The 21739-nt window shown below is 36.2% G+C and overlaps 1 protein-coding gene across 2 annotated transcripts in view; it reads left to right on the top strand.

Moving 5' to 3' along the window:
* The window catches only part of NBAS (NBAS subunit of NRZ tethering complex), a 340101-nt gene that overhangs the window by 157447 nt on the left and 160915 nt on the right, over window positions 1-21739 (top strand). For both annotated transcript variants that reach the window (XM_068564082.1, XM_068564081.1), the window contains 6 exons: window positions 1964-2026; window positions 3897-4019; window positions 8582-8684; window positions 11990-12219; window positions 14906-15018; window positions 17495-17608. In XM_068564082.1, coding sequence (XP_068420183.1) covers window positions 1964-2026; window positions 3897-4019; window positions 8582-8684; window positions 11990-12219; window positions 14906-15018; window positions 17495-17608 — 746 coding nt within the window. The remainder of the gene's footprint in view (window positions 1-1963; window positions 2027-3896; window positions 4020-8581; window positions 8685-11989; window positions 12220-14905; window positions 15019-17494; window positions 17609-21739) is intronic.

Below are 21739 nucleotides of genomic sequence, written 5' to 3'. Positions count from 1 at the left end.
ATCATTGACTTCCAACTGACATGTGCAATTTTTAAAAATAAATGTGTTAGACTTAGTTCTTCAGTAAGATCAAATAAGCATAAATATCAATTAGAGCTTATCTATTAACTTTTAAATAGTAATTTGCCTACCATGAGGAGATAGTCATTATATCAACTGAATGATGATATTAAAAGAACATTTTTTATGTAGACATTATAATGAGAGGATGAGTATATTTGTTTTCAAAGAATGTGTAGGTTAAGAAATGCCTCTTTTGTGTATGCGTGGCTGAAAGCTTTTTTTTGGCTTCAGATTAATGGTTTCTGATCTAACAGATTTTTTTTTGGTAAACATAAAAAATAGCATGGTACTCTTTTGTTGTTCCATTTATTTCTTAATGACTGTATTTCATAATTATAATTTTCTAAATAATTTGCAATTATAAATTAGCCTAGTATTAAAATATAGGCCTTCAAAATACTCTGGTTCTCTTTGCTCCTTGTGCCAACTTTGTCAATTCACGTTCTCCCAGTGATCAGTCGTTTATTTTTAGTGGTTAAATGGTTGTTATTTACCAAATGGTTAACTGTGTATTTTTTCACTATTTAGGAAATTAAATTTTTGTACATCTTACCTATGCAGCACATTTCATCTGGCTGAAAAAAATCTTTAGTCATTATGTTTGTGAATGTCAGTTCACAAAGGAAGAACTCTATATTCTGAAAATCAGTGACAAATGTTTATTGTAGAGTTACAAAATGATAATTTAAAAAATATTGTTTCTGAATGAGTATGTTAATTGAAGTTATCTCCGATGAATGATCTATTTTTTTTTTTTTTTTGAAGGACTTTAAGTGGAATATACCCTAATTTATCACTCTACTCCAAGGCCTGAAACTTGGTTTAAAAAGATAGTATAATCTTTGTAAATTGCATAAAATAATTGCCACATAGATTTAGACCAGGACAGATTGATAGTTTTAAAAATAGTGAGTGAGACCTTTGTGTTCAAGTAGGTAATTTTTAATTTTCCAAGTCCAGATAAAGATTTTTATTTAGCTTTCTTATTAAATCCTAAGATCTTGCTGGAATTCAGGTGAATCATTGGTTGAAAGGCACCTGAGAGTGTCAGGTACAGTGGTTCTCAGTTGAGAGTCGTCCCTCCAAGGTTGGGACACAGAATTGCAGAGGGTGGCAGAGGGCTTTTATAGCAGTTGCTTAACTTTTCTACCAAATCCTTTGCACTCGTACGTGCGTTGTGCCGTGCTAAATCTACCCTATCAGCCGCGTTTTTATTAGTTTATGATCTTTTTCATGGTAATGTTTCTCCTAGTCCCCCGTCTACTTTTTTCCTGAGAAAGGAAAAAGGAAAAGTGCTTCTTATCTCCACTCCCGGTAGGAATTATCTGTATGATGGCTATGTACTTCTCTTTCGTTTTAAAATATTGCAGTGGAGGCAGAGTGAATGATGACGTGGGAGAAGTCCCCTGAGTATATAGAATCCTAATGGAAAAGTCCTAGGGGAGTCACAGGTGGAATAGATAGGACTAGGAGAAAGCCAGCGTGCAGGGCCATGGTTCCTAATCTGTTTTATTGGTTAAAAGAAGAGAAATAAATGATGGCTTTATTGTTTACCACTTCTTTAAAGAAAGACTACAACTGATTTATAATTCTTTTTTGCTTTTAGCAGAACTGAACTAAAAGTTCTTAGGAAAATAGTTGCCCATATCTCACTAGTCTGTAATAGAGAATATTGTTATATTCCAGTATTTTTTATCTTAATCTCTTTTGAGTCATGAAAGATGCTGAATGAGTGTAGGAGGTAAGACTGACCTTTTACTGGACAGGGTGTTACTGTCATATATTAAGTACAAGGGAAACATCACTTTTTTTTTTTTTTTTAAACTTAAGTGAGTTTAGTATTTCAGGTAAAAAGTTACTACTAAAACCTAATTTTAATTCTTTTCTCTTAATCCTTTAGTCAGAAGACAGAGGTAACCACAGCTCTTCATGACATGGTAGACCAACTGGAACACATTCTCAGGTGAGAAAAATGACGATCTTTTGGTTCTATGCTGATTAAGGAGGTCTGTCCAAGAAATGTTACCTTAAATATGCCTAGTGATCATTTCCAGTTTGACCTAATATTCGTTTGACTCTCTTAGGAGTGAATTTTCTTAATAATGAATATAATACTAGCTTATTTTAGCAGAATGCTACAGCAATGAGAACATGGACTTTGAAGACTAGTAGAACTGTGTTCAAATCTAGGTGTTGTAACTTACTAGCTGTGTGATCTTTGAGCCTAGGGTTTTCTTAGCTATAATATCTACCTTGAGATGTGAAATTGATACTAGATAAAGCATTTAAAGTACCTCACACATAGTAGGTAAATAAGAAATATTAGTTCCTTCAGCAGTTATTACGTCCATCAGCAAACAATGTTTATTATAACCCTAACTTTCCTTTTTGGGTTATACTACATTTGATTGACTATCTGGGTTATATTATATTAGTGACTCTAGCAATATTCTTTACTGTGAAAATGAAGCATTTAACTGTCTCTTTTGGAGACTGAAAATTTCTAATTTGCTATTCAGGAAGTTTAATATTGTTTACTAGTGTTCATTTTTATATGTATATATAATGTGCTTGTGTGTAATTTTTAAATATTTGCATTAAAAATGAAATTTGAGGACTAATAAACTTTGTTCTTCCAATATATAATTATAGAAATTATAGGTAATAACATCACTTGATAGTGGTAATATGTAAAGTATAAGAATTTGGGAATCTACTAATTCGATGTCCCTCTCTTCTCCCCAGCCTCCCTGAAAAATTGAGCATAGTTTGAACAAAGCTTAATGGGTTAAGTCAGTATAGATTCATTCCTTACAAATCTGCATGGTTTCCTTTTTTCCCCTAATGAAATTGAAAAGAGCTTTCTCCAGGAAATACAGTATAATAAACATAATGCATTTCATAAAAAATTATTTCATAATACACATCATTTATTTCACCATACGTTCCTGGGTGTAACCATGGGTTGTCTTGATAGTCAAATTATGCTCTCAGTACCTCAAGGAAACAGTAACACCCTTTAGGTTTCTGGATGATACCCAGGTCTTTCACTGTTCACCTTAATTTACTAACCTTTTAAAAGGAGAACTCTTTTTTCCAGTTCCACCTCATGGCCATTAATAGTTGATAAATGTTTTAGTGTCTATAATGTCAGGTGACATGACCCATGGAACTTATCTTTATGAAGAGTTACTGAATTTTGTCTGACCTCTCTTTAAGCCCAGTAGTGGTTAATTCATAAATGTGAGATTTGGTGAGACAGAAAAGGTGTGTATACAGTGCTGATAATTATGGAATAGGATATCTCAAGAAGATCCACATGAGAACAGAAATCTTATTTGTTTGTTTATAGAATGGATTCTTGAGGGAGATTGAGCCTTATGGGGTTTCTGTGGTTTTCCAACCCTAAAATTCTTTGCTTATTGCTTTTCTAGCAGCCTTGCCTATAACAGAATACTCACGAAGGTTGTTAAGAGTGAAAGTTGGGTATTGCAATTATGGATTTGTCTTATTTTGCTGACTTGATGCTCTTAGAGCACAGGAAAATTGTAAAAAAAAAGATTTTGAGATAAGGATATGCCAGGCTTTTTAAAAAATGTTAACTTATCCCAAGTATATTGTAATAAAAGTCAGTAGGGGAAATAAGATTTGATATATAATTATTAGCTTTTTTTTGCTGAGAATTAATGTAATGTGTAAAATTTGGTCATTCTTTATGCTACTTTTTTTTTAAATACTTTTAACACCTAAGTGCTACTTACGTGTTTAAGATTCTTAGAGCTTTTTTGTTTGGTAGCAAGACTTATTTAAACATTTTTCTTTTTACTTAACAGTGTGTCAGAGATTTTGGAGAAACATGGACTTGAGAAACCAATTTCATATGTTAAAAATACTCAGTCTAGCTCAGAAGAGGCACAGAAGCTGATGGTTAGATTGACCAGGCACACCGGTCGTAAGTGAGTAATAATATTAATTGATAATTGTATGTGATTAAGAAAAAGTACGACTTTTTTTCTTTTTCTGACTACATTGGGTTATAATTGACCAACAGTAAATTGCACATATTTAAGGTATAGAATATGATAAGTTTTGATATACGTATATACCCATGAAGCCATCACCTCGTCAAAATAATGAATGTATCCATCACCCCTAAAAGCTTTCTCTTGCTCATTTATAATCCCCTCCCTCCTTCTGCTTCTCCTCATTACACCCCCATCCCCTCCCCAGGCTATCACTGATCTATTTTCTGTCTCTATATCGTGCTTTGCATTTCCTAGAATTTTATGTAAATGGAGTCATAACAGTATGCACTTTGTTTGTTTGTTTGGCTTCTTTCACTCAGCATAGTTATTTTGTGATTCATCCGTGTTGTATCATGGATCAGTAGTTTATTCCATTTTGTTTGTTGACTAGTATTCCGTTGATGGATTTATTGCACTTTGTTTATCTATTCACTTGTTGGTGGACATTTGGTTTATTTTGAGTCTTGGCTTTTACAAATATAGCTGCTATGAATATTCATGTACAAGCCTTTGTATGGACATGCGCTTTCATTGCTTCTGGATAAATCCATAAGAGTGGAATGGCAGGATCATATGGTAGGTGGATGGTTAACTTTTCAGAAAACTGCCAAACTGTCTTCCAAAGCATTTTATTTTTTAATCAGTCTTTTAGGAGCGTTCCAGTTTCTCTACGTGCTTGTCAGTACTTGCTATGGTCAGTCTTTTAAAGTTTAGTTATTTTAATAGGTATGTTATGGTATCTAATTTTGGTTTAATTGCTTTCTCCAGTGAGTAATAACGTTGAGCATCTTTTTATGTGGTTATTTGACATCAGTGTATCTTCTTAGATCATTTTAAAAATTGGGTTTTTGTATTCTTTACGGATTTTGAGAGTTCTCTTATATATTCAGGATACAAGTCCTTTATTAGATATGTGCTTTGTAAAGATTTTCTCCTATCTACGCCCTATCTTTTCATTCTCGTACCTGTGTCTTTTGAAGGGCATACTTTATAAATTTTGATGAGGTCCAGTTTATCAATTTGTTCTTTGTGCTTTTGATGTCATGTTAAGAAACTTTTGGCACAAAGATTTCCTCCTGCCATTTTTAGTAAAATTTTTAGTCTTAACATTTTACAATCAGTTTCATGGCCCATTTTGAAAGTTCATTTTTGTTTATTGTTCAAGGTATAGATTATTTTTTTTTAATATCTGAATATTCCAGCATCATTTGTTGAAAAGACTGTCCTTTCTGTACTGAATTACATTTGCATCTTTGTTGAATATCAGTTTTCCATATTATGGGGGCCTATTTTGGGGTTCTTTATTTTGATCCATTGATCTGTTTGTCTATCATTCCTCTAATAACCATCCTGTATTATTTATTATAGATTTATAGTAATTCTTAAAATAATTGTAGATTTATAGGAAGTCTTAAAATTCTCTCTTTATCTCTGTCTCTTTCAACAGTTTACTATAGTTATTGATTTATGTGCCTTATGTTCCCTTCAAAATCATAAGCTTATCTAAGGCAAGTGTTACAGTCACCAAACATCTAATTTGGAACCTTACATATCATTGGCCCTCTCTCAGTAATTATTAAATGAATAATTTAGAAGGTTTTGACAATTTTAAGTCTTAAACTTTCTTTATAGCTATAAACGATGGGTCAATATTTCCCATCATGTTGGCTCTAGTCAAGAACCTACTCTTCAGTAAGAAAGCCTCACTGTTGCTGCTAGATTACCTGCTGTCTTTCCACTGAATCCCTCAAATACTTCTAAAGTCCTTGCAGTTAATTTCTACTTATGGCATTCTACTTACTGTGAATATGTAAGAGAGTACGGCCTCTTTTTTCAAGGTAGTCAACTTGAAATGAATCTTAATTATTTCATATATGCTACTATGGCTTGGCCTTCAGCACCTATCGAATTTTCTTATGCAATGTTCTAAATGGTGGCGGATTTCACTGACTGTCACAAATCAGGTTTTACTATCTTGAGTGCAATACTATTTCTCGCTGGAAAACACACCTCCATTCCAAAGCTGTAACTAATACATCATGTTTGTATTCAGGTATTTCCCTGTCAATTTGCACACCTCTTGTATAGTGCCTCCAGGTTCTTCTCTTGGTTCTTATTTACTGCATGTATTCTAAGAAGACCTTTGGAAATAATGTCTTATAATTTATTTTAATTAGAACCTGTACTTAAGGCTAGCCATGTGTGAGAAAACATTAATACCATCTGTCCCAGTGTTGCTGGCTTCTAGAAGTACAGCTGGGCTGCGAGAACTTGAATTCAGCTAGACAGTGCCCAGGTCTGATTTTATGAAGCTGGTGCAAGATGGACACTCACTTTTTCAAACATTTTGCTACTTTTCTGCCTGCGAGCCAAATTTGAAAGAGTCCTTTAATTCTTTGAAGCCCACCCAAAGAGTTCACGTACCGAAGTCTAAATAATGGAAGCACTTCAGGGATTATCCTTGAAGACTTGCAAATATATCAGTTTGTTTTGTGTATTTGTATGCTGGAAAAAAAAATGTATTCTCTTAAGCTTTATTACATATCAGATAGAAATAATTGTTCATTTTGTGTAGCAAATAGAAAATGCTATAAGCAAATGAAGCATATGGTTATTAAAAATTTTAGGTGAAAAAAATTCCTGAAGACTAGAATTTTTGCAGGAAAGATCCCAAATGCATAATTTTTCCATAGCAATACTATTAAACACAGTCTATTTGCCCTGTTTTTAATGCATAAGAAAGAAAATGATGCGTGGAAAAGGAACACCCAGTTGGTATTTGACAAACAGAAAACAAAACCAAACCTACCCTTTTCAAACAATGAGATTCATGATTATGTAGAACTTCAAGACTAGAAAATAAACATAAATGATGATTCCAAACTCACACATATTCAACAAAGATGAACTTTTGAGAGAGGTAGAGAGAATTACAACACATTCTCCCTCCTACTAGACAATATTAGTGGTTGTGTATGTGACTACAGAAAAACAAACAGATGTGTTTGTGACTTCCAGATTCATTCATTCACACTTGTTGAATACTACTTTGTACCAGAAAAATATGGGGAGTGTCTTTTCATGAATTCTAGTTTAAGTTAATTATCATAATATACAAAAAAGGAAACTGAAGCTCAAAGAAATTAAGAAATTTATTCAAATCCATACAGGTAACTGAGCTTGTTTTTATACTCAGGAAAAATCTTGTTTCATTGTCTGTGTTTTTTCAAAATTAATCTCATCTCTTCCTTAGCATTCTTTGAGATTCTCTTTAAGTGAGAAATCTGAAATTCAGGAATACTAAATGTAGTCACGCAGCTAATATGTGACTCTCTGTGACATTGTTAACAAAACCGTTTCCCCTGTTGCAGGAGAATCTGAACCACTGATTCTCTAACTCTGTAAGTCTGGATACTAACATGAAATGGTATTTGATCAACTAGATAGTGTAGGCCTCACTACTTCATCTCTGATTGGGAAATTGCTCCTAGAGGAACTGTGTAAATGAACTAGAAAACCTGGTAGGGGCTTGAAGCTTTGGTTTTCCCATGTGTGGTCACTGGCTTATCCTTGAGGGGACCCTGAAAACTATGCCTATGGAATTGTTACAAAAGGTAACAGCTCGGTGCTTTGTGACCACCTAGAGGGGTGGGGTAGGGAGGGTGGGAGGAGGGAGACGCAAGAGGGAGGAGATATGGGGATATATGTATACGCATGGCTGATTCACTTTGTTATACAGCAGAAACTAACACACCATTGTAAAGCAGTTATACGCCAATAAAGATGTTAAAAAAAAAAAAAAAAGAGGTACTGACTTTTGTGGGGAATGAAGCTTCTTCCTAAGCCAGAAAGGAACTGCAGCTACCGTACAGTACAGGGCTTGTCGTACCTGGGCTGGCACCTGGGCTGTCGCCTGGATGGGAGAGAACCCCCGCAGTGCTCTATCCCAGGCTCTGTGGACTGCCGCAAGGAGTCCCACTGAGAGGAACCACTGGGGCTGCCCGGCTGGCCAGCTGTGCTTCCCGCCTCCAGACATGCCAGGTGTGGCCCCTGTTGCCTTCTGGGTCTGCATGTGTGGTTGAAGTTAAGAACATACCCTGCTGGCGACTGCAGAGTGATGAAGATGGAATTTGAAACTCATTCTCCTGTCTCCAAGTGCTTTTTCTGCTATATCACAGCTGCTTTATCTTACTTTACCGTGTGCTTTATTTTACCTTAGAAACTCATAGCTTGTTTACCTTTGCCATTATCAGTTTTGTGTCTAGGCAGCCTATGGCAGAGGCCGCTCTGGCGACATCTCTGGCATTGATGCGTCGCCGCCCAACTTCTCCCTCTATCTTTAATCAAAGTTTTTGTCCTGGAAATTCAAATGAGATCTATTTCTCTTGATCATCTGGGAGCTGTGTGGCATATAGAATAGTGGTACCAATTTTTTTTCCTTTTGACCAATTGGAGAGAGCAGCTTCATGAATTATTTTCTTTTTTACCCCCAGGCAGCCTCCTGTCAGTGAGTCGCATTGGAGAATGTTGCTGCAAGACATGTTAACTATGCAGCAGAATGTTTACACCTGTCTAGACTCTGATACTTGCTATGAGGTAACTCTGCATATGTAAATATTTCCTTTTAATTTTGTAATTTTGGTTGTTACATTTTGTTGATTGGATACAAGATGATGACCGTAAGTTTCACTGTAAGTAATAGGATTGAATTATTGAATAATATTCAACAGCTGGTAATTGAGTGGTGCTTTAGAGTTTGAGCACTTTCATACATAACTTATCTTCTTTGTTCATTGCAACACCATTTATTTAGTGGGTTAATTCTCAGCTGGAAAACTCCGAATTGTACGTGGCTCCTCTCTCTTCCATAGTTTTGGTGGTCACTAAAATTTGATTCATGTGCCTGAGAAGAGTCTTCCAAATCTGTCCTCTCTTCATCTCTGCTAAATTGTTGTAATCCTCCAAACTTGTTTCCCTACTTCCATTATCTCTTCCTCATTTACACGGAAGAGAGTATTCTTCTAAAACAGACCTTTTCATGACACTCCCCTTCTTAAAATGCGCTGCTTGTTCCATAGCTACAGTTAGAAAGTAACCGTATTTCTTAGCCTGGCATAGAAAGCCACGGGCAGATTCCAGCCACCCTGGTCCATTCTCGCCTCTGACGCTCCCCGCCATGTGCCCTGTGCTCCAGCAGTGCCAAATCTGTCATGAATTCCTCCACTCACGATGCTGTTTCCTGTTTCTGTGACTTTGTACACATTATTCCCTTTGCCTGGAATATATTCCTCTTTTTTAAATTTGAAAATTGCTGATAACTTTTAGCATTCAGCTCACTAATCATGCCCTCTAGGATGCCTTCCTTTGTCCTTTGATATAACTTGTCTCTATTACAGCCTTTCTTTCGAATGCGATGACTTGTTTGTTTCTGTGTGTGTTTCTTCCCTTTGGTCATTAGCTCCTAGGTAGGCATTATCATATCATGTTCATCCTCAGCTCCCCCAGGGCATATTATAGTGTCTGGAACATAAAGGATACTTAAGGATGGTGAGTTGACTAGGAGTGTAACTTAGGAGAATTTAATCCTTATTTTGGAAGGTATGTGTATTACCACCAAGTTACTCTTGCTGTGTATGGAAAAATGATCCAGCTAACCCATCTTTAATGAGACACAGTTTCAAAGAGGTTCCCGTTTGAATTTGCCTGTCAGACAAGCCAGATCAGAATCGTGTGGAATATTTCTTGTGTTGCTCTGCTGTGACATCACGAAGCATAACCCGTTGATAAAATGAGAGTTATAAAATAGGTCTCTGTTTTGTGAAATTGGTTGGTATTTTAATTTAAGGTAGTTTTAACAGAAGAGCGCTAATATAGACTGTTGAGAAATGAGTGGTTTTATATTTGAACTTCAGGTTTTTATGTGCTTGATGAGTGTAAAGTTTATATTGATGATTACACTCTCAGACCACGTACAGCTGCCAGTAACTTCACCTTTGTATCTAAAGCAAAACTTGAAATTCAGTTTCAGGAGAAAATAATCTATATGCACATGGGGTCCGAAATCTTACTGTCATTAGTAACACTGCTTGAAGTAGTGTTTTCAAGTGGGAGTAGCGTTATTTCCTGGTACTTTCTGATTCTGATTGAAAAATAAGCATGAAGTATATTACACTTGAACTCGCTCCTGTGTAGAGTCTATCATAACAACTTGACGTATTAAATTGTTTCAGTTATATTTTAACACCTTTGTATTAGGCTTTGATATTTTAATGACTTCGCGCTGTTAGTCTTTCTCCTTTGAGAAAACATTTGAAAGCATATTATAACTGTCCTGAACCAATTCTAGAAGGTAATACAGATTTGGCAAACTTACATTTTAAAATATTTTAGTGATGTTTAAATTATGCTATATTGTCTTACTGACCTGTGGCCCCTGTATTCAGTTTTGCTGTCATTGGAGAATAATTTTAAATCTCATTGGCATAATTTTGATAAGGTGCAAGATTTCTATACAGCCTGTAGAGCAGAAATCTATATGGTTCATTTCAGCAAAACCTTTAAAATATTAGAGTGAGTGAATTTTATTTTTCAGTATTGGGCATTGACTCTTTATGGCTTACCTGAATAAACCAAAGGAATAGAGAAATTGTTACATCTAAGTCATTTTGGTCACATGGAGCAAGCCATTTTCACCTGTCATATAAGCGATTAGGGTTACTCACTGATAATTTGCTTTCTGTCACAATATGGATTTTATAGCAGATCTCTCGTAGGTATTAGTAATTTTATCCTTATCAGTCATTTTAGGAAAGGCCTGTCTAAAAATGTCTTCTCCAGAAGCCTAGAAACAAGTGAAAATAAGGGAGTCCTATGAAAATTGGGTCACAATATGGATTTTATAGCAGATCTCTCGTAGGTATTAGTAATTTTATCCTTATCAGTCATTTTAGGAAAGGCCTGTCTAAAAATGTCTTCTCCAGAAGCCTAGAAACAAGTGAAAATAAGGGAGTCCTATGAAAATTGGGTAGCCTTCCTAATTATAAGGAAACTCTTGCTTCTCCATGAAATCTACTTTTTATCTCTTGCTTCTTTTTCTGTGTTATCCTCATCCAACAGTGGCATGATAGGAAAGAACATTCTTGGGGAAGTTCTTGTGCTATTTATACATTGACGCTATTAGTGTGGGTTTAAAGGGAGCTCTTTAATAGGACTTTTTTGGATTAAGTAGATAATCTCAATTATAGAATAAATTTTATGTTAATTGATGCTGTTAGTTGCCTTGTAAAATACAATGACATTTGCATAACTGCCTTCCATCAGTGGCTTTTGTTTTATTTAAATAGTTTTTAAATTGCAGATTAGAAAAAAATGTTATGTGGTGTATTGTAATTCTAGTGACTAGGTGTAAGAACATTTGTAGCTTGGGTGTTTAGTTTATGAGACTGACTTCAGATGCTTTAAACAGTCATTAATTATGTGTATCATATTCAAAGATTTTCTTTTAAAAAATTGAAATGTTATAAATACTTTAAGCAGAGTGTGGGACAGTATGTCTAATGGATCCTGTTTTTAATATGTATGAACTTTGGATATTTTACTCAAATATTTTTTGTAACACATTAAAATATTTTGCTTACCATTGGTTTGTTCGGTTAAATTATTTCTTCTTCTTCCTAAAAGAGGGATTTTTTTATTGAGGTGACATTCACATAACATAATACTAACCATTTTAAAGTGTGCTTCATTGTCATTTAGTACATTCATAAATATTGTGCAACCTTTACCTGTAGGATGGATGTATTTTTTTAAAATTTATTTCACTTGGATATCAGAGTCTCCATTTTGTCAAGAACTGAGTCCTCCCTCTTTAAGCACTAATTCCAGTTTCTTCTTTTTCCCAGATATTTACAGAGAGCCTTCTGTGTTCCAGTCGCCTTGAAAATATCCACCTGGCTGGGCAGATGATGCACTGCAGTGCTTGTTCAATAAATCCACCAACTAGTGTAACCCATAAAGGAAAAACCCAGTACAGGGTCAGTTATGAAAAAAGTATTGACTTGGTTTTGGCTGCCAGCAGAGAGTACTTCAATTCTTCTACCAGCCTCACTGACAGCTGCATGGATCTGGCCAGGTAGAGAAACTCTGTATTCTCTGTAAGAGGGAGGAGGGAAGTCAGAATATACAAACTTTATTGTTGGTTTTATTCTCTACCTCACAAAATATGTTATCACAAGTACAGATTGACTTTACTATATGGGACACTGTTATTTATTGCTTGAATATAGAATGAAAACTTAATTGCATCATAAGTATTTATCAACTTCCTTGTGACCCTTTTTCTCTAGCACACTTTCCCACAGTCATTCTAGATGATTATCTATAAGGTTATAACTTTTCTTCTATTGGAAGAGATTCAAGTGGTAGCCAGCAAATTCAAGTTCTGGAAAATTTCAACACATTAGGTTGTGTCTATATCTTTTACATGGCTTCTGCTCTGATGAGATGATAAAGCTCAAAAGTCCCTTCCAGGTGGAAATTTCTGGACTCTGAATCCTGTTCCTCTCTTAGCCTGTTGTACAGGAAAGTTTGTGTTCCTCTTTTTACTATTGATTCTTAGGAGCTTTTTTTGCATATGGGACACGTGCCCTTTGCCTCTCTTAATGGTTAAACTGTGTTGCCAAGTTTTTATAATATACAATTTATCTTTCAAATGGCTATTGTGAATTTTTAAAAAATTTGGTTGTTATTCTTTTTTCTGTCTTTTGTGTCATCCTTTGAAAGACCTTTAATTCCCAAGGCCATTAAAATAGTTTTTCGTATTGTTTTTTTACTACTTTGGTGGTTTTATTTTTGCATGGAAATTTTAGGCCCATTTGGAATTTATTTTGATGTAAAGATTGTGGTAGTTGTTTAGAGTTACTTTTCCCCTCAAATAACTGCTAGTTGTTTCGACTCTAGCAAAACTTAAAGGTAACTTTTTTCCCCCAGTGATATCTTATCACAGAAAGAATCATGTTTTCTCAAGCCATATTATTGAACTTGACAAAGTTGTTTAAAATAGTTAGTAAATTTTTTCCTTCTCTCCCAAGGGATAGTATTTCTATTTCAGATGATGAAAATATAAGATAGAACAACTGGGAGTTGTGTTTGACCTAAATCTTTTTGACAGATGCTTCTAGAGATCATTTCTTAAACTACACAGTACTTGCAGTATTTGCCTTTCATCCATCTCCTTTTCTCCTACAAGGACACACCTTAATTTAAAAAAGATGTCATATGTGTATAATGTGTCACCAAACTGATTGAGACCTGTGAGCCCAGATGTATTTAATTGTTTACAGTTTTATTGAAATAGAAAATAGCTCATCCATTCTTATTGATTAAATTACTATTTATTTACTAGTTTTTTTTTAAAATTGAGGTAGCAGTACATCCACAAGATAAAATATTTAAAAATACACAAAGGATACATACGGAAGATGTCTTTCTCCTCATTCGAGTTCCTATAACTTTATCCCTCAGTTATATTTTTAATCAGTTTCCTGTGTATCCTTCCGGAATACCTTATTAAAAGTTACCCCCTTCTTTCTTAAATCACAAATAAGTGTATACTACTTTTACCTATCTTTCTGTGTCTTGTTTTATTCACTTACGATCTATATTATCTATATTGTGGTTTTTCCATGTGAATACATATAGGTTTGTTTTATTCCTTTTTGATGGTTGTAGACTATTCCATTGCTTGACTTTTATACAATTTATTTAATTAGTTCCTGATTTAGTGTATTTTATTTTAAAAAGACTGTGGTAGTGAGCATCTATAATTATGTCTGGGCATGTGAGAGCCTATCTCTAGTATAAATTCCTAGAACTGGGATTTCTGGGTTCAAAGTGCAGTTAGAATTTTGGTAGATGCCACAAATAGGTTGTATACTGTTTATCCTTGAACCAGTAGTAAGTATGTGTCCGTGTTCATCTGATTTAAATCCCCAAATTTTGCAAGAGCGAGCTAGGCCTATATCTGTCGCTTGATCATGTAGGTAGATCCTGGGGCCTAGATATTTTCATGTGATGGTCCATGATTTTAGCATTGTTAGCTCTTCATGGCCTGATCTCTACCTGTCTTTCTAGTCTCATGCCCCACTGTTCCTCTCCATGCACCTTTCAGAAAATAGGTTTATTGTTAACTACAGTATTTATTAAGTATACTTTCTCTGAATTTAAAAAAATTTGCTTAAAATACTCCATAGGTATCACAAATTCATAGATTATCAAATCACTTTCATCTGTATTTATCTCAGTACTACATCACCAACTGATTGTTTCTGATCAGAAAAATGTCTCTTGTGCAGTTTCTTAGGTTATTCCTTTTCCTTTGAGAGACAAAATTGTGACCGAATCAAGACATTTCTGTTTTCCTTAAAAGAATAGCTGGAAATTAACTGTATTCCTTCTGTTTTTTTAAATCCTTTTTACATGATCATTATCTTTTGAGTCAACAGTAAACAGAGCACTAAACCCAGAGCTAACGTATCTTGCTTTATACTGTGCTACCTTACGTACTATCAGCATAACTCTGCGCAAATTGCTTCACCTCTGAGCTTCAATTCTGGCTTCCTTAAAAAGCAGATGGTGATATTTGCCTGTCTCACAGGCTTGCTGTGAGGATTAAATAAGATATCAGAAAGCCTCTAGCAGAATACCTGGAAGGAAGTTGGTTTTTGATAAATGTGTTGGATCTCTATGTTGTTGATCATAGAAAGGCAACTTAGCTGAACATATGTTACTTTTCCTTCTTAAAAATGAATTTCTCCTAGGTGCTGCTTACAGCTGATAACAGATAGACCCGCTGCCATTCAAGAGGAGCTAGATCTTATCCAAGCCCTGGGGTGCCTCGAAGAATTTGGGGTAAAGATTCTGCCTTTGCAAGGTGAGTTTTCTATGTAGTCTTGCACTATTATTAACTTATTTTTCATTAGTTCACTAATGTTCCCTTTTAGGTTTTTAACTAAAGAGTACTTTTGGTCATTGAGTCCATTAGCAATAGATTCCGCCCTCTGTCCTATTTTTCAATAACAATACAGCAGTGAGGCTATTGGATAAAAGCAAAAATAGAAATTGGGGAATATGGCTGAGTATTTAGCGTACTTGAAATCTTAGTAATACACCACGCTTAGGGCAACAAGCAAAAAACCAGACTTGAGCGTTCCAGTAAAAGGGAGTTTAGAGAAAATGACGACCCATTGCCATGTGTAGTTTCAGTTTCCCCCCTAATTTTATTGGGCTAGAAAGAGTGCTAACAGTAAGGAAATCAGCTTATTAGAGTTCTAAACCTAGAGTTTCTCTAAGAAGAATATGAGAATTCATCAAACAAGGCCGTTGAAGCATCTGTGAAAACCCGGGCTTTTAGGTGCACAGAATGATGATAATATCTGTAAGTGTTGTTTTGAAAATCAGGTTAGAAATACGTAGAAAGTACCTTTCTCATCGTTACTGAATCTGAAATGTCGAAGTAGTGATACACATTTTCTTAAAGATATATATACTAGGAGAAAAACACATAAAACAGCAGCTGTCGAGGTAAAAAACCCAATTTTTTGATTGAGAAAAGTTATGAAAAAGTTTGAAGTATATCGTATCAGTTAGTTTTTGTTAGACTGTCCTATAGTAAAAAAAAAAAAAAAAAAAACAACTCAAAAATCTCATTGTGATATGATAAGTTTAAACCTGGCATTGTAGCAGCAGAGGCAAAAGATCAGGAATCCCATGATGATGACTCTTAAGCATTTGCTTAGAAGTGGCATATGTCACTTCCACTCACATTTCATTGCCATGGAAGTCACATGGCCAACCTGAAAGTTAGTGAGGTGGGTATTTGTGACATGAAAACAATACAGTCTGCGGAAGCTATACTCAGATTAGATATGAGCCGTCCTGATTGTGAAGTAACTGAAGTCTACATCTACCTTATATTTTAGAGTAAAGGCCACCCCAGGATTACTGTACTAGCACTTGCATGAATAGCTATCTTGAAATAGCCCAATACACACCAAAGTATTTATGGGTAAAGAGACATGATATTTGCAAATGGTTCAGGAAAAATAGATGTGTGTAGATACATATGTTTATGTGTATATATGCATGTGTTTGGGGGGAGGGTGGAAGGGCATGCATGATTGCAAGTGTGAATGGAGCAAATGATTAACAATTGGTTGATCTTGGAAAAAACTGTAGAGGAGTTCTTTGTACCATTCTTGCAAGCTTTCTGTGAGTATGAAATTTAATCATAATAAAAACTTACTCCCCACCCCCCCCCCCCCCCAAAAAAAAGCCTATTCCAAAGAAAAACTACTACCTTTCTCCTTTATATCCACAATCCCTGGGCCCCCTCCCACCTACCTAGAAGAAGTTTTGGGGGAAAATAGGATGTATGTTATATAGCCATGGATTTAGGAATGGATAAAAGAATGAAGGTGTGAAAAATATTTAAGGAGCTGGATTGAATTCAGGTCCCATCACTTTCAGTGACCTTAGCCAAAGTACTTAATCTTTCTGCACCTCAGTTTCTTCCCCTGTGGATAATAGTACCTGTCTTGTTAGGTTCTGCCTTGTAGGATTAACACACATAAAGCACCTACAACAGTGCCTAGGGCATAGGTCATACTCATTTCATGTCAACTACTATCATGATAATTGTTATTGTTGTATTTACTGGGTCCCAGCTTCCCAGGTAGTGCCATGTTTCTTAAAAGTTAACACCTCTATCCTGAATAGATACCATTTCTTCCTAGCATATATATAATACTCTTTAACTCAAGTTTTTTTTTTCCCCCCCTCTAAGTGTGCTTAATTACCTCATAGTGTGAATTAGTGTGATCAGACATGTTTTATTTTCCTAACATCTAGCTTAAGTGAGAGGATTGGGACTGTTTTTAGAGAAAGGTTAATAAATTGGATCAGTGAGCGCTTTGAGGACTCCTGCCCTCCAAACTGGTATGATGTGGTGGATGTAGAAGATGGATATTTGGAACACGGACTGGATTTTAGGGGGTTGAGGTAAGGTGGCGAGACTGGTGTACCAGGAAGTATGTGAAGTTTTCAAAGACAGATACCACCTTCTTTAAAATTTTCCCTAAGTCCTGACCTGGCACTTGAAAAGGTGACACTTTTTCTTAGCTTCAGAATGCCAGTTCATTTGCTGTGTTTCAGAAGTTTGGTGATAAAGAAAAGATCCATGCTCTACATTATTTATTCAGAAGCAACAGTAACTTTACTGTTTTTTAAAAAATGTGTCTTTTACTTAATTCTTATTGATCTGGGGGTTAACACAGTTTTCATTTTGTTTGGTTGCCATAACAAAGTGTTATGTCCCTGGTCACAAGTCTACAGTATGTCTTTCTTTGTAGTGCGACTGTGCTCTGATCGGATCGGCCTCATCAAGGAGTGTATTTGCCAGTCTCCGATGTGCTACAAGCAATCTACCAAACTGCTGGGCCTGGCTGAGCTGCTGAGGGTAGCAGGTAAGTTTTGAATGCTAAACTGCAGAGTACGGATCTGTGTTATTCTCGACATCACCTAGGCAAACGTTGGAATATGTGCTTCTAGGTGTCAGAGCAGCTGCTTTTGGGCAAGGATTTGTCTTTCCTAGAAAGGGTTGGTGTGTTATAAAACTGTGTACCTGTATTGGGCTGCTTGGACCTTCTGTTCTTCAAACGAGGGCAGGCTTATTTGGGGTGCCACGAAGTGGTTTCGAGGTCAGAAACAGAAGTCAGGGTTACCATTCATAACCAGAAAACTGAAAAGGAGGACCAGCCAGCCGTACCAGTTCAGCTTCAATGTTGACATTTGGTGTGATATTTTTGATCCTGAATTATTTCGTAGAAAAACGTATGCCTTTACTATTTGGTCAGGTTTTCACATGTGTTATTTCATTTTCTGTTAAATGGTGGTGTTGATGATATATTCTTCCTATTTTACGAGGGAAATTGAAGATCAGAGAAGTTAAGTATCTTGCTCAGCAGGGTTAAATAGCAGACCATGGCTTTCAAGAAAAGTCTTTCTGACTCTGCACTTCATGTTTTGCACTATTCTGCTTACCAATCTTTTAATACTTTTCTTTTGTATTTTTGACTTATCCAATATGTATCCCACCTGATGGACATCGTCAAGTGGGTTCTCATCTTCTTAAACAGATTTTAAATGTGCAGCTTAAATTTTTCAAATGGATCCAGCACAATTTTGTGACAGTTACCTTCCCGTTTCAACTAAAAGAATAAACACGAACCCCCTGCTGACTTGAAACACTAGTTATCTGTACTACACGTGTCTGTCTGTTTGCTAAGTGGTCTTCCTTTGGGGCACCATCCATCTCCCAGCCCATGTGATCCCGGGAGACTTGCCAATCAAGATGCTTTGCCACAGTTGTTGGCCACAATATTCTATCCACCAGCCAGTTCAGGGATGACCATGTGACTCAAACAGAACCAATCAAAATCTTTCCTGATGCTTGATATATAAACACAGGAAGACAGAGGCTCTTTCTTCCTTTCCAAATGAAAGTCATAAGGATACAACCTTGGGGATGCTGGCAGTCATTTATCTGATCAGTTTTCTGAAAATAAATCCATTTGAGAGAGAGAAAGAAAATACCCCAATGATATCCTACATGCCTCTGGGTCTAATCCTGCCTAAAGAGACTTCTAACCCCAGAATTCTTTTACTTAAATTGAGATAAATTCCATTTTTAGCTTAAAAAAAAGTAAAGAGGATTTTTGTTTATTTTGAGCTTTAAAAAATATATATTTAGTATATTTAGTGGACGCACTTATTAATGTTTTAAAATTTTTATGTGTAGAACTCCTCTTCTTAAGGCCTGTAGTTTTAGTAAATTTTATTGTGTCAGTTGTCCTTCTCTAGCCTATCCAAAAGCATAACACTAGCATCTTCACCTTTGGACTTGCAGCAGCCTGGGAAGGGTGCTGACACTGTGACTGGGGCCAGGCATCCATCGTGAGGCATCTCAGATGGCTGCGGAGAAATTGGGTGTGGAGTCAGAAGACTGGTCCACTCCTGACTGTCCCGTTCATTTGCTAAATGACTCAAGCTTCAGTTTCTGCACCTGGAAAATAGGAATGACACCCCCCTTGCTTCACCTGCCAGATTATAAGAGACCCACACGAGTTAATGCATATAGAAGCACTTTGTAAACTTTGAAGCACTCTGATCATCAGGGAAGAATTTCACAAGGATCCAGTTCATAGAAACGAATGAAGCAGTCAGGGATGCCGTCTGCATCTTCCATGTACCTGCCCACTAGGATTAATTTCCGTTTTTGTCTTTGTGGCGTTGACATAGAAACGGGAAGATCAGTGATCTTGGCAAACCTGCATTTATAATGGTATGAACATTCTTCTTCAGTCCTGCAGAGCACATTTATATGGACCACATGGTGTTCAGACTGCTTTTCTTCCTTGCAGCTATTTTAGTTCTCGTATTTGGAACCATCTCAACTTGGCCACCTCTATTTCACAAACTTTAATGTGGAATCTGTATTATAACTTCAGTGCAGTATCATTAAAAAATAAGACTAGTATCTACATTTCATTCAACATAGTGTTTTTATTGTGAGCCCCCTGAGTACACATAATAGCTAATACGTACCCGTGACTGCTGTGTGCCAGTTCCCTTCTGTGCCCTTTTAACGTACTAGCTCTTTTGCTGTGCACAACAGCCTCTTACTAGCCACATTTTACAGATGGGGAAATAGAGGCCTGAGAGAGCTAAAGTAATATCACTTTGTCAGGTACTTTGGATACAGGGTTCTGTTACACACCTGTTGCCCTCTGGGGATTTAGAATCTTAGAGGTCTGCGGAAGCAGTGAATTATGCTGCATCGTGGGGTGTGATGGTAGCACATGGCTTCTGTAAACAAATGTTATAGAACTTGAAGAAAGGCAATTCTAATATTTTGCTGGGGGTGGAGTGGTATTAAGGAAGGGATCACAGGCAGGTGACATGTATCTGAAGCTTATAGAATGTTATAGTTATTTATTGCTGCTTTACAAACCACCCCCAAACTTAGTAGCTTAAAATAACAACAGTCACGTCTTTTTATTTCTCCCAGTTCTGGTGGTTGACTGGGCAGTTCAGGGTCTTTTATGAAATTGCAGTCAGATATAGCAGCTAGGGATGGGCTCATCTCAAAGCCTGCTTTATTCACATGTCTGGCATCTGGGCTGAGAAGATTTTTTAAGAAGCCGGGGAATGGAGTAGCTAGGGCTTTCTCTTCTCTGTGGTTTCTCCTTATTGTCTTTCCTTATGGTGTTCTCAGACTACCCAGATTTCCTACGTGGCTGAGGGATCCCAGAGTCAGCATCCCAACAGAAACCAGCAAAACTTCATGTCATTTTTTCTATAATTTAGCTCTGGAATTTGGGTAGCTTCATTTCCATTGTGTCTCATTCACAGAAGCAGTCACACAGGCCCTCCCAAGTTCAAGGGAAATAGTTAAGTTGACTGGGCCTGGGTGATCTGCTCCTGAGCTGGCTTCCATAGCTGTTGGAAAAGGCCTCCATTGCTCCCTGGCTGGTGGTGAGAGGCCTCAGCTCCTTGCCCCGTGGAGCTCTCCATAGGGCTTCCTGAGTGTCCTTTTAACATGGCAATTCCTGGGTTTCTCCTAGAGCAGTTGATCTGTGAGAGAGCAGGGCGGATTCCATAATGCTTTTTATGACCAATCTTGTAAGTCACACACTGTCGTTTACAGCATGTTCTGTTTGTTAGAAGTAAATCACTAGTCAGCCCCCATTCAAGGGGAGAAGCATTAAGCTCCATCTTTAGAAGGGAGTATCAAAGAATTTGTGGACAAAGTTTAAATTATATTTCATATACTCAAGGCTTTGTCAGGCTACCATTAGTATTTTCTTCAGACTAAACATCTGGATCATTTTCTTTAATAGATTTCTAGTCTGGCTATACTCCTGGCTGTTCTCCTGGTGAATTTTGTTTTGTTTGTAGGATTTTTCTAGACATCAGTCTTTTCAAGCCTATTTTTGCTTATGTTTTTCCTTTTAACCACCTGCTCAGATTGCCTGATGTACAAATTAACTTTATCACAATGAAACTATAAAATTTAAGTCCATTTTACTTTGTGCTTAAGTTTTTTCCCCTTTTATTTGTCATTTATTAATTATAATTAGAACATTCAAAGGGTAACATTTTTAAATAAATAGGAAAAATATTTAAATCCCCTATTGGGAGGAAAACTTTTCCTCTACCCACTTAGATTGGAATGGCTGGTCTGGTGGTGAATACATACATACATACATACATATACATGTATCATTAGGGTATAGCTGATTTACAGTGTTGTGGTAGTTTCGCGTGTGCAGCAAAGTGATTGAGTTATACATGTACATATATTCATTCTTTTTCAGATTCTTTTCTCATATAGGTTGTCACAGAGTATCGAGTAGAGTTCCTTGTGCTATACAGTAGGTCCTTGTTGGTTATCTATCTTATATATAGTAGTTACTGTGTTTGTGTTTATCCCAGGCTTCTGATTTATCCGTCCCGTACCATGTTTCCCCTTTGGTAACCATAAGTTTGTTTTCGATATCTGTAAGTCTGTTTCTGTTTTGTAAATGAGTTCTTTT

This window comes from Eschrichtius robustus, chromosome 15 (assembly GCF_028021215.1).
Source record: "Eschrichtius robustus isolate mEscRob2 chromosome 15, mEscRob2.pri, whole genome shotgun sequence".
Classification (NCBI taxonomy): Eukaryota; Metazoa; Chordata; class Mammalia; order Artiodactyla; family Eschrichtiidae; genus Eschrichtius; species Eschrichtius robustus.
Note: the sequence above shows the minus strand (reverse complement) of the source record. Positions and strands in the feature narration are given on the sequence as shown.